Source organism: Canis lupus, chromosome 28 (assembly GCF_003254725.2).
Source record: "Canis lupus dingo isolate Sandy chromosome 28, ASM325472v2, whole genome shotgun sequence".
Taxonomy (NCBI): Eukaryota; Metazoa; Chordata; class Mammalia; order Carnivora; family Canidae; genus Canis; species Canis lupus.
In genome coordinates, this window is record NC_064270.1 from 8522310 (window position 1) to 8545841 (window position 23532).

The 23532-nt window shown below is 40.4% G+C and overlaps 1 protein-coding gene across 6 annotated transcripts in view; it reads left to right on the forward strand.

The window, feature by feature from the left end:
- The window catches only part of PLCE1 (phospholipase C epsilon 1), a 321105-nt gene that overhangs the window by 273365 nt on the left and 24208 nt on the right, over positions 1–23532 (forward strand). For 2 of the 6 annotated variants that reach the window (XM_035708087.2, XM_035708089.2), the window contains exons 20-25: positions 6338–6467; positions 9444–9485; positions 10656–10777; positions 11722–11839; positions 16106–16237; positions 19021–19311. In XM_035708087.2, the coding sequence (XP_035563980.2) occupies positions 6338–6467; positions 9444–9485; positions 10656–10777; positions 11722–11839; positions 16106–16237; positions 19021–19311 (835 nt within the window). The remainder of the gene's footprint in view (positions 1–6337; positions 6468–9443; positions 9486–10655; positions 10778–11721; positions 11840–16105; positions 16238–19020; positions 19312–23532) is intronic. The other 4 variants (XM_025466579.3, XM_035708090.2, XM_035708088.2 and 1 more) reach the window with 3 other exon arrangements.

Here is a 23532-nt window from a genome sequence, read left to right on the forward strand (position 1 = left end):
GGATCACACCCTGGGCTAAACGCAGTGCTAAACTGCTGAGCCACCTGGGCTGCCCACATCACAGATTTTTTTACTGGTAAGCAAGAGTTACACTTTCGTTAAACAAGAGAAGAACAATTATGACAAAAGTGTGGGGAAGAGAGAACCAGCCAGCCGTGAGCTTGTTCTCAGGCAGTCCTATTTTTTAAAGAGTACACATAGAGTTTGAAAATCTTGACTCTAGAAACAGATTCCATTAAAAATATATGAAGCCACACATCCCTGGAAGTCTTAGAAGTAGCTGGAGGTACACAGTTTGAAGATTACACGTGGCTCTTGGCCAAGAGTTGCAAAACTGGCCACCTTCAGGGGTCAAGCAGAAACATAAATGTGAGGGGCCACCTTGGTGTATGACAGCTGGAAGCAGTCAGGACAGGAGTGGGGCACTCATGCCCTTGTAAATAAACAGCTTTAACTAAATTCTTTTTAAAACACTGCACCAGCCAAACCAGACTGGTCTGGAGGGGAAGTCAGCCATGAGGACCACCAGTTTGATCCCTCTGCTGGGTCTGCCTGTGTCCAGTTTTGGACTTCAAAGCTGCTCCAGAAATCCTGGCATCTGTTTGGATTCCAGAGACCACAAGATCTATGCTGATGGATTTTGTTAGGAAGTCATTTTAACTAAAATATTAGCATGTTTTCCCTAAGTCCTGGCCGTCCACAAAGGCTGTATCAGTAACTGACTACCTACCATGGGGTGCTGTTTCTTCTATACTTGTTTTCTTTACTCAACAACTACTGCCCACTCCTGACTGCCAGGCAGACACAGCTGTCCTGTGTATACCTCTGTGGTCTTCTAGATGTGTTGGAATGTTGTAGCTTGTTGCCTTTCCCGTTCTTTGCAGGCATTTGCAGTTACTTATGCGGCCTCCAATTCACAAATGAATATATCATGCTATTTCAGAAGTCTTCTTTATGTTGAGCCCAAATCTTCCTGCCTGTTCCTCCTTCTCTTTGGCGCTACTTCTTCGCTCTGCAGCTGCACAGACCAATTCCATATCTAGAGAGCTAGCATGTGTCTCCCACCAGCTTTTCTCTTCTCCAAACTAAACATTCTTGTGTCAACTGTTTCTCACAGGATATGGCTGCTCAGACTCTTTTACTTTCCTTTAAGGATGTTTTGGATATTCTTTAATTTGTGGATCTTCTTGAATTTGCCGATCTTAAGGTGTAATTTCCAGAACAAGTCAATACTCCATATAGGGTCTGATAGCACAAGGAGGGCAGCAAAGCCATCACCTCTCTTAACTTAGACTTTATGCCTTAGTTAATACAGCCTAGAACTATTCTCGCTTTTAAAATTCTTCAGCTCACATTGGGTTCATGTTGAGTTTGTGGAAAACAAAAAAGAGTTCAGTTATTTTCACAGGGACTGCTCTTTGGCTAGTCTCCCCACTTTTTCAAGTTTACAGTAAATTTTAATCTTTCACGGGCAGGAGCCTCGCATTTATCTCTGTTAAATTTGTCCCTCTTGGTTCTGGTATACCATTCATAAAAGGTTCTTTGTGAATTTTGACTTCTGATATCCAGTGTATTTATTAGCAGTTTTTCTTATTGTGCCTTCATTCCAAGTTGCCCTTGAGCCAGATCAGCAAGCAGAGAGCCTAGCCTGTGGTCCTTCTTAAAGAACCTTCCTGGAGTTTAGGTGATTATCACTCCTGTCTAGTGCTCTCCTCTCCTGCAGCCCACATTTCTCCAGAATCTGCTTTAGCTTCTTTATTTGTAGAATAGAAGACTGAGGCCTAGCCATTTATGTGACTTTCTCAAAGCCACCCAGCTCATAGTAGCAGAGCTAGGATTCAGATTCAGGTCTTTAGGAAAGACTCTTTCAAAGGCAACAAAGAAGTCAGAATACAGAGGTTCCTGGGTGGCTCAGTCAGTTAAGCATCCAACTGTTGGTTTCAGTTCAGGGCATGATCTCAGTGTCATGAGATTTAGCTGCACATTGGACTCCGTGCTCAGCGTGGAGTCTGCTTGTCCTTCTCTCCCTGCTCCTCCCCCTCACTCACACACACTCTCTCTGTGTCTCTAAAATTAATAAAATCTTTAAAAAAAAAGAAGTCAGAATGCATTGGTAATCACTGGAACACTATTAAAAACATAGATTCTTAGGTCCCATATCTGCCCAACTAAATCAGAATTTTCACGAGGAAAGCTGGGTAATCTGTTTATTTTAAAAGAATTTGGGATCCCTGGGTGGCGCAGCGGTTTGGCGCCTGCCTTTGGCCCAGGGCGCGATCCTGGAGACCCGGGATCGAATCCCACGTCGGGCTCCCGGTGCATGGAGCCTGCTTCTCCCTCTGCCTGTGTCTCTGCTTCTCTCTCTCTCTCTCTCTCTCTCTGTGTGTGTGTGTGTGTGTGACTATCATAAATAAATAAAAATTAAAAAAAATTAAAAAATAAAATAAAGAATTCTTATCACCCTGGAAGTTTGGAAATACTACTTATCTCTTATTTCCCACAAAGTGAGTTACCTTATCCAAAAAGTCTAAAGAGTTTAGTGTTCTGGAGATGTATTATTAGTAAGCCCATACTAACTCTTGCTAATCACCTCTTTATTTTTCGTGTTCTCACACCAACTAATTAATAACCCATTCTGAAACTTTGTCAGGTATCACCTTGATGCTCCCCACTATATAATTTTCACAATTTAGCTCTTCCTCTTTTTGGAAAAATGGGACAGTATAATCCCACTTCTAGTTTTTAAGACCACTTCCAGCCTCCCATACCAACAATCATACCTGCAAGGTCTTTCAGTCATCTGGCAGATTGTGGCTTTAGATCTGGTGATCTGAGCTCACACAAGCTGGGTGAGTGAATGCCTAAAGCTCCTATGTTCAGACCCAACCCCTCACCTACCTGGGTCATTGCCATACCAGGAACTCACCCTCAGCAAGGGTGGGTTGCCTCAGAGCCAGGGGGATTTCTGAAGCCTTCCATCTGCCTCAGACTCATGCTGAGGCTCTTACTGAGTCTCCCTAACTACACCACATCAGATCTCTAGTTTTCTCCATGGTCTCCAGCACTTCAACCTGCTAGACACAAACAATGCATGTGAGATGACAGGGACTATGCAAGGTGCCAGTGGAACAGAGCAGAGCAAGACATGGCCCTTCCTAGACCCATCTGAGCCAGTCTCCTCATCTGACCCCCAGCTCCAAACCCCTGACCTATGTCTGAATTACTTTTATTCAAGGGCTAGGATGCTATCTTTCTGCCTCAAAGTAGGATATTGCAAAGAATAAGGATGTCAGCTCCTGGTTATCCTTTTGGCCACCTCTCCATACTTCTACACTGCTGGAAGTGTTTGGGAGTTTAAGGGACCTTGGCATGCTGCTTTCTGACATTGCCAGTCCCCGAATCTTTGCATGGAACCTCTCCCATCATACGGTTCCCACACTTTTCTGCCAGTGGGTCTACCAGGCTCCTTGCATCATCATTCCCAGCCCTTGGCTCTACCTTGAATGCTGGCTGTGTCACAGCCCTTCTCTTATCCATGACAAATAGACTTGCTGTTGTGGCTTCCTTTAACCTAGAGCAGATTTCCCAAAGTTTAAAGAACACTAATGCTATGAAACATGCTGAGAAAAGCGGGGCGGGGGGGGGGGGCAATGGGGGGGGCAATCCCTGGTTAAAAAAGCGTGAGAGGGCAGCCCGGGTGGCTCAGCGGTTTAGCACTGCCTTCAGCCCAGGGCCTGATCCTGGAGACCCAGGATCGAGTCCCATGTCAGGCTCCCTGCATGGAGCCTGCTTCTCCCTCCGCCTGTGTCTCTGCCTCTCTGTCTCTCTGTTTCTCATGAGTAAATAAATAAAATCTTATAAAATAAAATAAAATAAAATAAAATAAAATAAAATAAAATAAAATAATAAAATAAAATAAAATAAAATAAAATAAAATAAAATATAAAAAAGTGTGGGAAATGCTGTACTGGAGATCTTTGAAGAATCACCATACCCTTTAGCATATTAAATGAAGACTATGTGAAACCCCATAGCAGGAATGTTTCAGTTTGTTTAAGTGCTGTTCCCAACCTTCCATTGTGTTTTGTGGTTACTGTAATGGTCAGTTTTCACCTACTAGCTATCAACACCCATGGAGCTAGTGTTCCATAAAACCCACTTTGAGAAATCCCAGCCTAGACAATGTTCAGTTGTCTCAAGTGGACTGTATTGTAAAATATTTTATGTGGATAAAGACACAGCCTAAATTATGTCTTCCTTAGGTACACATTTTAATTATAAAAGTAATATAACCACATAGAAAATTTAGGAAATAGGGATCCCTGGGTGGCGCAGCGGTTTAGCTGCTTCTCCCTCTGCCTGTGTCGCTGCCTCTCTTTCTCTGTGTGTCTCTCATGAATAAATAAATAAATAAATCTTTAAAAAAAATAAAATAAATAAAATAAAACATCCATAATTCTGACATCAAATACAACCTATATTATAGGGGTTCTTAATATTAATAATATATCCACAGAGAGAATTCAAGGGTGCATGATATAGATGAAAAAAAAATTACCCCTCCATTTTCACTGACCTCCAGCTAAAATTTAGCATTTCCTCCAATAATAAACCACAGTAACACTGGCAGTATTTGGATCTTCATCAGCAATAGAAATTATAGTTTTTGTCTGTTACATCACAGTTGTTTCCAATACCTCCAGGAATAATTTATGCCGATCACTATTTCAAAAATATCACTTGAACTACCCCTTATACATTTTTGTTTGTGTTAATAAACATATTCCTATAGCACCACAATTTTTTCTTTTAATATTTGATAACTGTATTCAACATTTTTTGTAATCTTTTGTACTTTGTTTTATGCATTTAAAATGTCGGAGTGCCTGGGTGGCTCAGTCAGTTGAGAGTCCAGCTCTTCATCTCAGCTCAGACAGATCTCAATCCCAGGGTCTTGAGTTAGTTCAAGCCCCACACTGAGGTCCGTGCTGGGTGTGGAGCCTATTTTAAAAAAGAATAATAATAAAATAAAATAAAAAACATTCTGAGAAAGGATCCTATCTCACCAGACTGCTTAAGGGATTTATGCACCACAGTAGGTCAAGAATCTTGAAGTCTTATTTTTTTTCAAGCAGACATACCATATTTTATTGCCCCATTCTTCTATTGTTGGATTTTAGGTTTGTTTCTTGTTTTTAATTCATGCAAGAAACTTTTCTTACATTTCTGCTTATCCTTTTTTTTTTTTTAAAGATTTTATTTATTTATTCCTGAGAGACACACACAGAGAGAGAGAGAGAGAGAGAGAGAGAGGCAGAGACACAGGCAGAGGGAGAAACAGGCTGCAGGCTCCATGCAGGGAGCCTGATGTGGGACTCGATCCCTGGTCTCCAGGATCAGGCCCTGGGCCAAAGGCAGGCTCTAAACCGCTGAGCCACCCAGGGATCCCCACATTTCTGCTTATTTCCTATGCTAAGTTCCCAGACCTCTATTAGCCCTGTGTCCTGTGTTATCACCTCGCAGTAATTCTAGTCAAATGTAGAGGCACATGATCTCCCTCATAGCACCCATCAGATTTCCAGAAGTTTCTGAGCCTAGTTGATTAATCTGATTGATGATTCAGATAAAGTCTGCTGAAAAACTTTATTTAAACAACTACTCAGTCTCATTGTCCATAAGGATTCCAACCCTTTTCTTGCCAAAAGCTTTTAGATAGCCTGATTCACTTCATCATTTGGGAGTGATGGTTGTTCTCCCAAGCACCAAGGTTTGTTCTGTAGGGCTTGCCCCAGGGAACTCGGGTGGCTGGGCACTACATACAGATTCCCTGTGATTGTTGTTTAAGGCTCCTGGATTATTTTTATAGGGATAACATTCTCCCAAGTATTGATACTGAACTTTAGATGAATCTAGATTTTTTCCTTTTTTTTAAATTTATTTTTTATTGGTGTTCAATTTACCAACATACAGAATAACCCCCAGTGCCCATCACCCATTCACCCCCACCCCCCGCCCTCCTCCCCTTCTACCACCCCTAGTTCGTTTCCCAGAGTTAGGAGTCTTTACGTTCTGTCTCCCTTTCTGATATTTCCCACACATTTCTTCTCCCTTCCCTTCTGTTCCCTTCCACTATTATTTATATTCCCCAAATGAATGAGAACATATAATGTTTGTCCTTCTCCAACTGACTTACTTCACTCAGCGAATCTAGATTTTTATTTTCTCTCTCAAATGAATCAAAATAAGTTAAGCCACTTTTTAGGTGGTCACTTTGAAGGCTATAAATGAAACTTCAGTAGCTTAGCATATGCAATTTTTAATTACTGATATCTTCCAGGCTCATCAGTTAGCATCCATGCAAGCTCAGGCTTATAATGGGGGAAATGTCAACCCTCCACCTGCTAATAACGAGGAAGAGGAAGATGAAGAGGACGAATATGATTATGACTATGAATCCCTGTCTGATGGTAAGATAAACACAACCCTATGCTGTGTGCAGGGAAATGCCTGGATGATTTTCTGTTGTGGTTTTTTTGTGTCTTCTCCCCCCCCCCCAACCCCCCCCCCCCCACACACACACAAATGAGTCTGGCACTTCACAGGCCAACCATGCAGATTATTGTAATCACTGTCCAGGAGTTCCTGAATCCCATTGCTTAGTGAGGAGGACCAAGCAAGGAAGGGGATTCTGTTAGCCACTACAGCCAACTTTCAAAGAGAGAAAAGGAGGGTGTGGGAAGCAACACAGGGGTTATTCCTGAGGTTTCTGGAGGAAAAGGTGGAATTGCAGCAGAGAGACCCCATTCTCACCCTTGCAGTTTCTGAGGCAGCTAATGCTCTTGGCAGTCATTGTGGCTGCTGGCTCTTCTCACTCCTCACCACCTGCAGGGGGCAGCATCGCGGTACTGTGCTCTCTGCTCCTCCTCACCACCTTCACATATGTTTTTTTGTAAGAAATATAGAAAAAATTTTTTAAAAGAGCAGCATTTCACTTCCCCCTCTCCTCGGTTCTCACATCACTAAATCAACAAGGTGTTTCTGTCTGGCTCCTTCAAAGGGACAAAATATGGTTGATGGCTAATGGCCTAATACAAAAAAGTCACATGAATGAAGTTATCTACAAATTATAGGTGAAGGATCCCTCTTACATGAGAATTAGATTTCAGGTGTGTTCGTTTGTACTAAATTGGTTATAGATTGCAAAATGTTTTCTAGGTACCATTGCTGATGGTAAACTGTTTCAGTAACTTTTGAAAAGTAGTGTAATAAAAAAATGCCAAAATTTCTATTTACACAAATAACATTACATGTGTAGAATATATTATTTCTATGTAGGATCATTGTTTTGCTAATATGTAGATATGCCCAGACCAGCAACCATTTACCATTGGCATGAAGACAGCCAAGCTACCCTCCTCCAAATATCTGCTGCTCATGCTCCAGGATTGCCCCCAAGTTATGTCCAGTTCCATGAGCTTCCATCAGGGCCAGCACTTACAGCCCAGTCTCCTTTTGCCTCCTAAATATGATACTAATCTATGTCTATTTAATATTTGCCCTTAGTAATAGTTTATTGCTCCATGCCATCAACTAAAAGCCAAATTTACTTGACCTGAAATCCATCAGATAATGTGAGGGCCATAATCTCTAATGGGGAAAAAAGGGGGGAAAATGAAAAGAAGTCAAGATAATTTCTTGAATCCTATTCCTGAAAACTTGTGGGAATATGAGTATTCTTATATTGACTTAATCTTCCCCATGGATCCCTATTATAATTATGGTGATGCTGTCTCAGAGGAACAAATTTATTCAAATAAGAAACAAAACCACACTTAAGAACTCAACCAATCCAGATGTCATTTGCCTCTGTGAGAAGTTAGTTCGCTGGAAGATAAATTCACTCTATCATAAATTACTCCTGTGTTTCTTCTGTACTTTTGAGCCCAGGAAGAAGGGGCTTTTCTTAATTATTAGTAGTATTATTATAGGAGTTTTTGATATGCAAATAACAAAATGATCAGATATTTATTTATTTCAGTTAGGAGAGTAAACCCAAAGTACCCTGCTGAATTTCTAAGATAGTTGCATGCTTTTTTAAAACCTGCCTTGCTGGATGGGGGTACGCATGGAAAGGGGGCCTCATTACGTCCTGCTTCAATAAACTATGAGATATCGGGTCAATATCCTGTCTCCACTCTAGGCCTTATGACCCTCAGATGTGTAATGAAAAGATTCTGTTCAGTGTTGACTGGTGTTCTCCTTCTTCTAGCACTAACACCTAAGATCTATGACAGCTGAAGGCCACTGCCACCACATGGGTATTTCCCATTTCATTGACAGATTCCTCTGACTGGCTGATTCCCAAACAGGCCTTGTAGTTTTGCCATAACTTGTTTCAGCTGGTTGTGTTGGGGCTACCTCATGCTACTGTTAAATGCCCTGTCAATCTTGCAGGCTTGGTGTGGTTTCTGTGGTGCCTCCCTCACGCACCTCTGTGCAGATCCCTCTACCGTCTTCACACCCTCTGACTAAGATAAGAAGGGAATGGAAATCTGCCTGCTCTGTGTAGAATGATTTGGAGCTTCATTGGGGACCTCAGAGATTTCTCAGCTTCTTGTAATGATGAGTCCTTTTGAGGAGATGTAGAAGCTGTGACCTGTCACCCTCGGGGAACTAGGCATGCTCTCAAAGTTCTGCATACGGTTGCAGGAGGGTGGCTGGCCTTCTGAGGCCCTCACAGACGTCCCAGGGGAAGGGCTCATCTGTAGAATCTGGGTGGCCAGTTTATCTCTGTGACAGCTCTGGTCCTCAGTTTCATGTCTATAAAGTGAGAGAATTAGTTTACAGCCCCTTTGGGCTATAAAAAATGTGACGATTCCTAAGCACACAGTTAATTCCAGAAGATCTAAAGGAAGTTGCAGATGAGGCCCATGTGTTTCAGGAATTCCTACTCTGCCTTTTGGCTAAGAAGTCCTTCATGAATATTTATTTTATTAAATTCCATTAAATAAATATAAATTAATTTTCTTCCAGCCTTGCTGTTTATCTTGACCAGCTTTGAAAAGGCAGTAAAGAGTATAGATTTGAATTTGCAACTTAACATAGACGTTCTAGGACAGTGACTGCATGATTCTAACAATTCAGTCGATTTCTATCCATTTAACATAATGCATTACTGGAATGTTATGACAGTCAGTAACTGAAAATATGTAATGTGAATATGGCAGCATGATTAACATTAACAATGTTTGCATTTCTTTTATTGCTAGGCCTGGCCTCTCTAATAGTCAAAATATTAAATCAATAGAGGATTTCTTGTTTCATTTATCTCACAATCTAAGCAATTGTTATTTATGCTTTGCTTCATACCTTAATTTAATTTATCTGGCTTTTGTCTTAATTTTCCTTACTTTTATCCTCTTTCTGATTCTGTTTTTCTATAGCAGATGTCCTTACTGCTTCTCCTGCTCCTAACAGTCAGGAAGGTAAAGCCGTTTAAACTGGGCATTTTAACTGCATGAATGTGGACATTCCGTGTTCAGGTTCTTAGCCCTGATTAGCATGAAATCGTGATACTTACATGAGTAAAAATGTAATGAAGTAATTGATCTTGTTTACTTCTTGACAGCCTGCTTGGCCCTTGTTTGGTATAAGGATATTTTGGTGTAAGCATTTATGGTCTGGTGAGTTAGTGAACCTTGGGTGAGAAATGAGAGCTTTCTTGTTTTTCATTTTAAAAGAGCATAACTGTGGGGCACCTGGGTGGGTCAGTGGTTGAGCTTCTGTCTTTGGCTCAGGTCGTGATCCCGGGGTCCTGGGATCAAGTTCTGTATTGGGCTCCTCACCAGGAGCTTGCTTCTTCCTCTATGTCTCTGCCTCTCTCTCTCTCTGTCTCTCTGTCTCTCTGTCTCTGTCTCTCTCTCTCTGTCTCTCATGAATAATAAATAAAATCTTTTTAAAAAGTAAATTTAAAAAAATAAAAGAGCATAACTGTGATGTGCTTCTAACAGCTTTAAAGTCATTTTGAATAGAAATACCAGAAGAAGAGCAAAGTGTAAGATTATTTGTCATGCTTTAGATATTCCTAGGTATATTTTAATTTCTATCATCAAGGTTTTGCTTATTAAATTCATAAACAATTATGAAAACTCTACTTTTTAATTAAGTAGAATTGTGAAAACTGCATTGCAAATAACAGTATCTTTTTTCCCAGGGTTTGACATTTCTAGAAGTAAAAGATGCTAATAGCTTCATTTTAAAATGAGAGTGATTAACTCCTGTATGCACAATCTAAAAGTGCTTCTACTACTAAGTCCTCTCCAAACTTGTGTGCTGAGGCTTCTGACACAAGGGTGTCTAACATAAGGTTTGTACAGTCCCAGTGATCTGTATGGACTTGAGCCTTCTCATTTAGATTATGTCTATATGGTACCAAAACTACTGGTAAGCAATTCAATTAAAAATAAATACATCATTGACCAAATTTAACAAATTTTAAAAATTATACTCCAAGCCATCGTTTTGGCAAAATGTAGCCAGAGCCTCAGTCTTAGTAGATAAGCACAAGTGTCTGGATATCCTTGTAATGATGTAGACAAAGCTCTCAAGTGAAACATTTGGTTCTTGTTTGCTGAAGCCTGCCAACTTATTTTCAGACAACATTCTAGAAGACAGACCTGAAAATAAATCATGTAATGACAAGCTTCAGTTTGAGTATAACGAAGAAATCCCCAAGAGGATAAAGAAAGCAGATAATTCTGCTTTCAACAAAGGAAAGGTGGGTGAATGGCTTCTGTTCAGTTACAGTTGGGCCACAGCAGTCTTGTCAGTTGTGGGTAGAATTTCACTCTCTCCTGGTCCCTTCCCTTCCCATTTCCACCTGCTTTCTCTTAGATGCCAAAGCCCACATGGTGATGTATGGGACACCTTCATGCCATTTGTAGAATGATAGCCACTGGTTCATCCAAACAATAGCTAGAGAAGATATACAGTGTGGCAGGCACTGAGATGACACAGGAGGTAGTTTAGTGATGGAGACAAATATGTAAACAGTGCTTGTAAATGAGTACAATGTGTAGATGAGTACAAAGACCTGTGACTACACAGTGTTATCAGAGCATCAGGGAGGATGGTGTTGGAAAAGATTTGGCCAAGTAGACAAAAACAGAACGTTTAGGCCAAGAGAACAGCCTGGTACATCCAAGGAATTTCTAGAATTTTTAAAGTGTTTGGGATGACCAACCAGATAAACAGGGCCAGGATTGTTAAATGTTCACAGAGGAGTGACATGGAGAATAGAGATCTAAATGAGCTACCCAGACCCTGCCTTCAAGTGCCTCCTCACACTATGTAGACTCTGAGCAAATCTGTAGACACAGTTTCAGTGACATTGTGAGAAAGCTCAATAATAAAGTATGTCAAAAATGTGAGCCATAAAAGATGCATATTCAATCATCTCTCATTCAACAAATATACATTGACTATTCCACATTTAAGATACTGGACTGTGCCCTCAGCGAAGATGAAGATGAGTTAGGCCCATCACTTACTTTCAGAAAGTTGTGACTCTGGGAAAGGTGTTGGGACATGTATGTGGATAGATAGAGAGCAATGTGAAACACACTGATGGCATGAGAAAGGAACAGATAAAGACCTTTGGGGATTCAGAGGTAGGTGGGCATACACTTTCTATGTAAACTTGTGTCATTTTTCCCTTGATAGGTTTATGACATGGAACTGGGAGAAGAATTTTATCTTCCTCAGAATAAAAAGGAAAGCAGACAGATTGCACCAGAGCTTTCTGACCTTGTCATCTACTGCCAAGCGGTAAAGTTTCCGGGTAAGAGTAGACAATATCATCTATAGGAAAAGATACCAAAAGATAAAAATGTGCCATTTATTTAATTGGACACTGTAAATACTTTCAAAATAACTAAATTGTGTTATCAAAGTCATTGTTACACTACCTTCTAAATATTTTTTATAATTATTATTAGCTTTGATGGTCATGGGGAAAAATATCATAAAATGTTTATTTTCCAGATATCATATCTTTTTGTAATAGTTAATAATAATGATAATAATAATATTCATAACATCTTAAGAGCTAAAATTTATTAAGCCCTTCAGTACCAGGATTTGCGCTAAGTATTTTACATACATCATACTACTGACTTTGCATAAATCATGTTACATTCTGTGAGGTAGGTGGATTTATTCCCATTTTTAAATGAAATGAAATCTGAGAAAGACAAACTGGTTCAAGGTTTCACAATGTATCAGCTAAGACTCTTTTGTTTGAAAGTGATAGAAATTGACTTAAGCAAAAAAGAAATGTGTTGGCTCATGTGTTAAACATAAAAACATAAAAATGAAGGGATATACAAGTTTCAGGTACAGGTTGATCCAGGGCTTCTCTTTCCCCATTTCTCACTCTGCCTCCTCTGGGTTGTGCCTATTCCCTTTGTGATAGCAAGGCGGGTGCAGCAGGCTAGCACTACATGTTTTCAGATTAGCTCAGTCTAAGAGTTTCCCAGAAATTTCAGCACCAGTTTCATTGTTTTCCATTGAGTCCTTTGCCTATCCCTGAACCAGTCCACTAATTCCCCAGGACTGACAATTGACAATCTGGGGCTTGTGGCACATTCCCCATCTTTGAGCTGGGTAGCAAGACTCCACCCAAACCACAGGACCAAGGGTGGGATTTCAGCGGGAGAGTAGGTTTCCCCAAGTGGCTATTCCTAGAAGTACAATGACCTTAATGATGATAAACCATTCCTCCCACCCAAAAAAATGTGCATTTCAATTAATAAAAGGTAGAGCTATGATTCTGAAGGCTATCTCCAAAGCCCTGCTCTTAACCATTGCACTATCCTGCCCCTCTTGTTAGAGTGTGATCTCTGCATTTATCCAATTGCGTGTCCCACAAACGGGGCATCAGGGGCTGCAGGGCAAACAGGAAAGTCCATAAATATAGGAAAGTCAGGAAAATTAATCTCCTTATACTGTGAAAAAGGATCCCCTTGTACAAAATTTCTAAGGACAGAAAAGCAGCTGGAAACAGGAGATTCATCTAAATTTTGGAAAATGAAGTATATAAACTTGGCCTAAGAGATGTGTTAAAATTTCAACCCTGCATGTGAATGCAGATCCTGGCCTCCAGAGGCATATCTTATGCCTCACTTCTCATACTCTGCCCTACAAACAGGACAAAGGTATTAGGCTATTAAAAAAATAGGTAATAGCAGTCCTTTCACACATATGGAAGAAATTACAGATAGAAGTTCCTCAATTTAAGGTTTTTTCCCATAAGCTGTTTTTTTTTTTTTTTAAGATTTTATTTATTTATTCATGAGAGAGGCAGAGACATAGGCAGGGAGAAGCAGGCTCCCTGAGGCGAGCCCCATGTGGGACTCGATCCCAGAACTCTGGGATCACACCCTGAGGCGAAGGCAGACACTCAATCGCTGAGCTACCCAGGCGTCCCCCATAAACTGTTTTTAAACATTTGGCAGCTGCTACTGCTTATCTGATAGCAAATCTTGTTGAGGAAGATATGAATTTATAAGTAGCAATCAGAATCTTCAAAGAAATGTAAGAACCCAGCTATTTAGGTTTAGTCTCACAGATCATGACTTTCTGTCAACGTAAGTATGATATGAACGTATTTGCAGCTGGAAGATCATTCTCCTTATGGGATAAAATCCTTTTCCTGTCAAGGAGCCTGGTGGCTTGCATGTCCTTTATGACTGGAACAAGTGTGAGGTCCACGGCATTCACAGATCAAGAATCACTCACATTCTCACATGCTCATGTGCTGGCTCACATGCTCACATTCGAGAATCACTGCATGGCTCGTTCTTTATAAATTCAATGGACACCACACCCAAACCATTCCACGGACTTTGTTCTTCTCAAGCACTGATTAAATAGTACAAATTCCCAAAGATATTTGAAGTCACTGTGAAAGAAAGTTTATGTACCAGTAGAGAATTGTGGGAGAGCAAAAAGGTCATTGGGTCCAACTTCTGACTTGAGACACAGGCTAATAAGCATGGGGTCATTTGGCTTATGTTTAAAATTGCAAGAATGCTATTCTTAAAAGTGTTTATATAGCACACGTTCTTTATGGGTATACTACATTTAATTTGGTTTGAGGTTTTGGGGAGGTTTTTTTTAGTAACTGAGGTTTCTTACAGTTTTCTCTCCCCAAACTTACTTCCTCTCAAAATTAACAAAACTGTGCTACCAGAACCATTGTTCTAATAGATTTTAAATATTTATTGTTATATGCTTTGTTTCAATGCTCATGGGGAAAGCAGATAAAATGTTTATTTTGCTACACTATTGACTTTGATTTTGCTACATTATCAATTTCAATGCATCTCACCACAATTCCAAGTCCCTTCTAAGGAGCCACATGCAAAAAAAATCTTCAGAGCAGTGAGACCACAAAGATCTGTGGCATTACCTTCCCCAGAAGGAAATTAATTACCCAAAGATCATGAACCTGCTTCAATGGCAGAGCACACCTCCTCCGTGGCCTTGACTGGGTCAGTTACATAACTTCTCTGCACTTCCAATTCCTTATCTGTAAAAAAAAAAAAAAAAAGTATAACTTGCAGGGTGGTTGTAAAAATTAGCAATAAAGTCTATAATGTGATTAACACACTATCTAGAAAAGAATTGGCTCTCTGGAAGTGGTGGTTGTTGTCATTGATAAAAGGGCCAACAGGGCACAAGAAGGTTGTTTATTGCTGTATCAGTGATTCAAAAGGAATCAACAGATTCCTTCCCTTTTCTTGATCACCCAGCCAAGGGAACAACCAGGCTCTTCACAAAGGAGTCCACATACCCTTTGATGTGTGCCAGGATGTGTGCAAAAAACCCCAGAATCAACAGCTCCCTCACTCTGGCCCCTTGAGAGAAAACCTACTGTGATATCACTGTGCTGAGGGCAAAATTCACACAAAATTTTAAGATAAAGCATGAGAACCTCCTAGTCCAAGTTTGTGCATCTTTGTGGTTACAGATACTTAAGAGGAAAAAAATATTTAGAAGCCCCACAGCTGCTATGAACTGAACACTTTCTCTGACCAAGACACTCTGCTAAGTATGTATATACACATGATCTCATTCAACCCTAACCATGACCCTTTCACAGATGAGGAGGGAGTAATGCAGAGAGGTTAAGTAATTTATGTGAGGTTGCACTGCTAGGAACAGGGTTTAAGCCCCAATGTCTCCGCTCTTATTAAGCACCGCCTAATCCTGTGTTTTCTCTGATGATGTTCTTGGAAGGCGTATTTTCATCTCCAAGAGGACCTCCTGAATGCTGCTTCAGCTGAAGGAGACACTTTCTAGTGCTACAGTTGTACACAGTAGAATGGTTTGGAGGCAGCACCTCTGGCTTGATTAGTGCTCTTAAATGACTCTTCCTGCACTGGAGCCAGGTCTGCACTCATTTCCTCATTCAGCAAAAGGCTATTAAGTTCCTGCTGCACAGCAGGCACTATGCCAGGTGGGAAGGGTCAGGCAGTGGTTGGACTAGGAGGAAGCAAAAGAAGCCACGAAACATCATGATCATCATAACGTATTTCCCATCGAACCCTCAGATTAACCCCCGTGAGTGAGTTCCTATCATCACACCCATTTCATAGATAAGGAGATAGGAACGGATAAGGTAGATGTTATGCCAACCTCATACTGGCAAGAACTGAACCTAAACAATGAGACACTGAAGTTCAGACTTTACCCAATCTTTCATTGCTCCAAGTTGAGTAATTAGGTTCTAATAATTAAATATTGACTTGGGGAGCTTTCTTTTCATGCAGTTTTTCAAAATCTTTCTGGTGCACAATCAAGTGAATGTATTGTGATTTTGTGATGATCATGCAGTTCTTGTCCTATTTGCCTCCAGAGAGAAAAACTTTGCTACCACTGCCTGCAATGCTATTATTAACTGTGTTAAAAATGCTAGTAGATCTTCTGTCCCAGGGCTGCAAGGGAGTAGTAGGACTTCAAAATAAACAGTAACAGGGATGGAAAATGTTGAGTTCCCTTGCTTGTAGTTTTTGGCTTATTTATTTTCATTTTATGGGAACAGGGCTGTCAACTCTAAATGCATCTGGCTCTAACAGAGGAAAAGAGAGGAAAAGCAGGAAGTCCATTTTTGGCAACAATCCGGGCAGAATGAGCCCTGGGGAGACAGCATCGTTTAACAAAGCATCTGGAAAAAGTAAAGTCACCTTCTTCCCATATTTTGGCCCGATTCTGCATGCTGGATGATTCCAATACTTGACCATCTAAGCACTTCTCTTGAACTTTTAATTTCTTTTTTTTTTATGTTCATGAATGTTTATGTTATCTAAGTGTGGTACCAATATATTTAAAATTACAAATTTACACTCTTACCTTCCTAAAAAATAACATTTCACTGAAGACGTTCTAAACATGTTTGCCTCAAAAGTAAAAGCTGGAGCCACCTTGGAACATTCTAGTTGTTTTTGGAACTCCTCATCCTTATAACTCTTCATCCTTATAACTCCAGAAGATATATCCATTTTATTTCTAATTACTTTGTATTATAAAAGTAATAAATTCTCATAGTTAAAAACTCAAACATTTCAGACTATTATTAAAATTCCTTTCCACTCTCAATGTCCCAGTTCTACTCCCCAGAGGCAACCAGTGTTAGGTTTATTGTGTTTTCTTCAAGAAAAATAAAATTCTTTTTAAGATAATACAACGGGATATAACTGAAGATACTTGGATAACTTTTTTTTCTTGAGGTAAAATTTGTATATAACATTATACTAGTTTCAGGTGTATAACGTAGTAATTTGATCCTTGTGTGCACTACAAAGTGATCCCCACAATAAATCTACTTAAGTTGCCATCCATCATCCTACACTTAACCCCTTCACCCATTTCACCCACCCCTTCACCCTCCCCCTCTGATAACCACTGACCCATTCTCTGTATCCAGGAGGCGTGTTTGGTTTTATATGTTTGTTTTGTTTTTTATATTTCACATGAGTGAAATTATGTGGTATTTGTCTTTCTCTGACTGATTTCACTTGGCATTATGCCCTCAAAATCCATCCATGTTGTTACACATGGCAGATTCTCCTTCATTTTTATGGCTGAGTAGTATTCTATTGTGTGTAGATAGATAGATAGATAGATAGATAGATAGATAGATAGATAGATAGATAGATAATCACATCTTCCTTATCCATTCACCCTTCAGTGAACACTTAGGTCGTTCCCATATCCTGGCTATTGTGAGTAATGCTGCAGTGAACATTGGGGTACATGTATGTTTTTGAATTAGTGTTTTTATTTTCTTCAAATAAATACCCAGAAGTGATATAGCTGATCATATGGAATTTCTATCTTTAATCTTTTTTTTTAATCTTTAATCTTTTTTTTTTTAATCTTTAATCTTTTGAGGAAACTCCATACTGTTTTCCATAGTGACTGCACCAGTTTGCATTCCCCCCGAACAGTGTACAGAGTTTCCCTTTACTCCACATCCTCTCCCACAATTGTTATTTCTTGTTTTTTTATAATAGACATTCCAACGGGTGATATCTCATTGTGGTTTCAGCTTGCATTTCCCTGGTGATCACTGGTGGTGTCCATCTTTTCATGTGCCTATTGGCCATCTCTATATCTTCTTTGGGAAAATGTCTGCTTAAATCATCTGCCCATTTTTGTAATCAAATTGGGTTTTTTTGCTCCTGAGTTACTTGAGTTCTTTATATACTTTGAATATTTAACCCCTTATCGGATATATGACTTGCAAATATTTTTCTCCCATCCCGTAGATTGCCTTTTCTTTTTATTGATGATTTCCTTTACTGTGCAGAAGCATTTCAATCTGATGTAGTCCCACTTGTTTATTTTTCTTTTTGTTGCCTTTGATTCTGGAGTCGGAGCCAAAAATTCAACAGGAAGCTTATTGCCTTTGTTTTCTTCTGGGAGCTATGTGGTTTTAGGTCTTACATTCAAGTCTTTAAACGGTTTCAAGTTCATTTATTTTGTATGGTGTAAGATACTCTAGTTTCATTCTTTTACGTGTGGCTGACCAGTTTTCCCAACACCATTTATTGAAGAGACAATCTTTTCCCTAATGTGTATTCTTGGCTCTGTTGTCATAAATCAATTGGCCATATATAAGTAGGTTTATTTCTAGGGCCTCTATTCTGTTCCACTGATCTATGTGTCTCACTTTATTCCAGTACCATATTGTTTTGATTACTATAACTTTGTTGTATAGTTTAAAATCAGGAGACATATATAACTTTTATACTTCTATAACTCTCCTCATAGCTTTCTATACATATCTACCTTACTGCATGGTATTCCACTGTGTGGGTATACTGTCATTTATTAAACCACTTCCTTGCTGGTAGAACATTTTGGTTGCTTCCTGGGTGGTGGTGGTGGTAATGGGTGGTTTTGGAGTTTTGGTTTTGGTTTTCTTTAGTTATTTAAATTAAAAAAAAAAAAGCAATGCTAGAGTGAACACCCTTGGACACATATGGTTGTCGTATTTGTGCAAATTTATCCATAGAATAGATGAGCTACTGAGGCAGAGGACTTTCAGGCTTTTTATTTAAATTAGAGTTGTTATACTCATCTTAAAAAAAAAAAGATTTATTTATTTATTCATGAGAGACACAGACTGAGAGAGAAGCAGAGACATAGGCAGAGGGAGAAGCAGGCTCCTCTCAGGGAGCCTGATGTGGGACTCGATCCCAGATCCCAGGATCACAACCCGCGCCAAAGGCAGGCACCCAACCGCTGAGCCACCCAGGCATCCCTGTTACACTCATCTTAAAACACAATAGCTATCATTTTGTTTCAAGGTAGTAGACTAACTCACAAGGAACAGGCAAGATGTATTCCAATCTGTTATGTGTTATGATTGCCTACTGGGATGTTCAGGTTTATCTTTCTAAAATATTTAAAGTTTTCTGCACTAATCTGAGGCTAATCTTTTGGGGGGTTTAGGTTCCTGTGAAGGAATGCGACAGGCGTGGGAGGAATCTTCTTCCCCCCTCAACCCAACCACATCCCTCAGCGCTATCATTAGAACTCCCAAATGTTACCATATCTCATCGCTGAATGAAAATGCCGCCAAACGTCTGTGTCGCAGGTATTCTCAGAAACTGATCCAGCACACTGCCTGTCAGCTGCTGAGGACTTACCCGGCTGCCACACGCATCGACTCCTCCAACCCCAATCCTCTCTTGTTCTGGCTCCATGGGATACAGCTCGTGGCACTCAACTACCAGACAGATGGTAATGGGCCTGCTTCACCCAGCAGGGTGCCTCTCCACCTCTCTCCTCTGTGTCTTCTATTTCAGCAAATGTAGTACAACAAACAAGATTGCTTAAAGGGAGCAAGATTCCACATGGGGCATACCATATAGGAGGGTTAAAGTACAGAGGACCAACAACAGAAGTGAATTTGATAAGGAATTGGGTCCTTGGTGTTTCGATTAAGGCAATAGATAGGAACCATGAAGGGTCCCTCATCATCTCCTGCTCCTGCCCCATTTTTAAAGCATTTTTTAGACATATGACTGCTCTTGATAGGGTTGTGTCCAGTTTGTTTTTCAAGATCTTTGGGGGTAGAGATTTCCTAAAGCCTCTTAAGAAATTCTCTTGCTAAGCTCTTGTTCTTGCCATCAAAAACTAGTGTGGCTCCAAACACTTGGCAAAGTAAAATCATTTTAGCTTCTTCTCTTCCCTTTGAGATTGAAATAGAGAATGATGGTCATTGCCCTAGGATTGTCTAACACAAAGGAAACCAGTATATGAACCACATGAACAGTGAGAGTAGTGTCCGTGTTTCTCTACTGCGGATGAGACTCTCATAACAGGGTAACTGATGAGACCTAAACCTCAGGTAAGAGCTACTGTTTATGGCATGCTTACTGTGCACCAGGCACTGAGCTGAATTCTTGACCCCCTATTATCTCATTTAATGTTCGCAAACCCTATGAGGTAGCTTACTTGTATAATCCCTGTTTGTTAGATGGGCAAACCAAGGCAGAAAGAGATTAATTTGCTCAACAAGAATGAATTATAATTAATAGACTCAAGGACTCTGTGAGTTTAGAGGATAAAGCATTTGTTTCCACTTGGTTATGGGGGAAGGGAGCTACAGAAGATAAAGAATAAAAGAGGAGTGTTTCCTAGAAGCTCATTCAAAAACCAGAGTCTTTCCTTTGAATAGTCGAGTGGCCTCCCCAATCCTCTCATGTGCACTGAATCAGATCCTAGTTAACCATGCTGACCCATCAACCAAAACACAGCCCTCTCTCCTGCCAATGTCAAACCACAGTGCTAGTCCTGGGACCACCTAGCAAACTGGCACTAGCACCAGCAGTATTCATTTGTGGCTGACCCTGCAGACACATGGTCAGAGATATCAGTCCTGTGTTTTTGCCCTTTCATATTTGTTTCTTTCAATTGATATTAAATAAGTCAATGCAAGTGAAGTACCATACTCAACATACAGTCTGGCACATAGAAAGCATTCCACAAACATTAACTATCATAAGTGTTTTTGATAAGTTATGAAAACAGTATGATTTGGACTCTCAAATGGAAATAATAATGAAATATTTTCAAAGTTGTAAAAGTTTCTTTTCAGTCTGTCCCGAGTGGCTTGTGGGTTCATATCTCTGGCCCCATCCTTAGCCCTGTGTCCACTGGTCCCCTTGGTTATCATGATACTGAAATATTTTAAGTAAACTGAAGTAACCAGCAAAATGGTTTTCTCCAGGAAATGGAAATGCATTTAGTTTGGTATGTGTCCTTTCTCCTGAAGTGCCGAGTCTGCTGCAGACATCCTGGCTCTACTGATGGCAAAGGGAGCTACAGTGACGGGGAACATGGGAATTATCCCTCCTTGAGCCACCCCGCCATATGAAACACACCCTGAGACTGCAGCTCAGCCTCCACACACCCCTGAAGGTTTCTCCTCTGGCCCAAATCAAGCCAGAGAGTGTGTTGGAGCTTACCCACTCAGCAGAGGCAGATGGTTGTATCGTGCGGTTCATCCTTAACATTTCTCTGCAAAACCTTCCAACTCCCAGAAGGGAGTACTGCCATATATCCTCTCTTGGTTTCAATATGGCAAACAATGGTAAACATCTGCCTAGGCTGGACGAACCACAACTACATGCAGTTTCAGGGTGTTTATCTGTAAAAATAGTTTTCCTCAAACTGGGGGGTAGAGCCAGGTCAAGACCTTGCATGCAGTAGGTGCTCAATAAATGTGTGCTGCACTGAGCCAAAACAGATTGTCTCTATAAGCCCCACTGCAGTCTGAACCTATGATTCATGATTTTTGGTCCAGATCTCTCCTAGGTACTTCTTTGTGAATTGCAAGTCCGTATTGATGAGTCAACATTGGAATCATTATTTTTAATTCTTGAAAAGGATTTCTAGGTTAGGGAGTGCTTGATATTCTATGAAATGACCCCAACCAAATAACAGAACCCCCCCCCCCAGGGTCCCTTTAGCCTCCAGATATGTTCTATGGATCATCTACCTTACCCCTTCCTGAATTTCAGGGAACCTGATGTACCAAAGGGGTGTCCACAGACTTAGGGTGATCTCTTCCCAGGATTTCTTTTTTTTTTTTTAAGATTTTATTTATTTATTCATGAAAGACACAGAGGGAGAGGTAGAGACACAGGCCGAGGGAGAAGCAGGCTCCTTGCAGGGAGCCCAACATTGGACTCGATCCCGGGACTCCAGAATCACTGCGCCAAAGGCAGGGGCTAAACCGCTAAGCCACCCAGAGATTTCTAATGGCTCCTTCAACTCCTGAATGTCTGCAGTAATCTAGAACCAGGTGTAGCCCAGGTCTCCTCAGTAAAACCAACTCTTGAGTTGGGAAACTTGTCTGAGCTTGGTGTGCAGATAGACTGGTTTTTGCTGGCAATAGTCCCTCAAAGCTCTTTCCATCTGGGGCAGAACAATTTCTGCGTCATGTCCTAGGATCTACAAGTATAGACATTTAGCCCTAGTTAAAAGATAAGCTTCTATTAATACTTATACTTTCCTAAATGATTGTCATACTCTTTCTAATGACTTTTCCAGCCCCCAAACATAAAGATAAATATTATGAGAGTGGTGGCTACTTAATACAGAGTTTTTAAAAAGAAGAAAGACCATAAAGGTAATGCTATGCTTGATCTGCCATTAGATGCATTGGCTGAGAGGGATGATGGGGTTACACAGATTCCTGCACATCCTGTCCACGTGGCTAGAACAAGGGTTTTAAAACTATAGCCCTAGATGAAGTTTTGGAACCAGCTGCAGGACTGTAGGAGGACTAGATTTAAGGTCTCACCTTTATTCCAAATGAGCAGCTCTGCGTGGATCTATTTCACATATTGGATCACCAATGAGATTTTAGGTAAGGAAAAGTGCTTTAAAGTTCTGGAAAGCTACAAGGATAGACACATTGCTAATAAAATCAGACTTCAAACCCAAATGGGTGTTGATTTCGTAATCATATTTAATGGCTGCTTTTATCAAGCACCTTCTATGTGCCACATGCTGGGGTAGGGGCCTTCACACATCATCTTATTTATCTTTATGATACCCTTGTGAGATATAGATTATATGGCTTCAGCAGTTAAGATTCGGTAGTTAAGATAATATATATTACATGGTTTGGTATTCAAGATGAGTCAGTCTGTCTGGGTGTGAACTCTAATGTCCACCACTCACTAGCCATGTGCCTTGAGTTTTTTCATTTCTTGTGCCTTGGTTTCTTCATCTATAAAAATGAAAATACTAAAATAAGCTATTTCATGGGTTATGGAGGCACTGATGCACACAAAGTGTTTAGAACGGGGGCTGGTGCATGGGAAGGGCGCAGTGAGTTGCTGTAATTTTGTTAGTAGTATCTATCCATTTCACATTTACCATCTGCATAGGCTAGTTTGCTTCACTCTGTTGCCTTAATGGATCAGTCGCAAGGGACTGGATGGTCCTGAAAGGTTGGGTCCAGTGTGCTAATTTTGTAGATAAGGACCCCTGGAGCTCTCTTGTGTCTAAGACATCTTCCCCCCAAAATTCCTGCATGTGGCCTCAGCCAACTCCACAAACACAGAAACATTTTATACACAAGACAAGTGAAAGCCAACTTTCTCATTCCTCCACGATGCTTACTACACTTTTCCTTGAGGTTGGTCCATGTAGCAAAGTTTACTCTGCACATGGGAAGAATCTATCAGAGGAAACATTTGTCAGGTGTGTCTCATAAACTTTTTGCTCATTTGGGCAACTTTTATACAGACTTGCACCATCAGATGAGTATTTGAGTGTGTAAGAGCCCCAAAACAGTGCAGGGATCCAATTGTTCATCAAAGAACTATGCCAAATAAAATCTGGCCACAAATTCTGAAAGCTGTTGTGAGAGTTCCAGGCATTTATGATTGAGGAGATCGTGGACATGATGTGAATCACATGTAATAATGATTTTGTTTTCATATT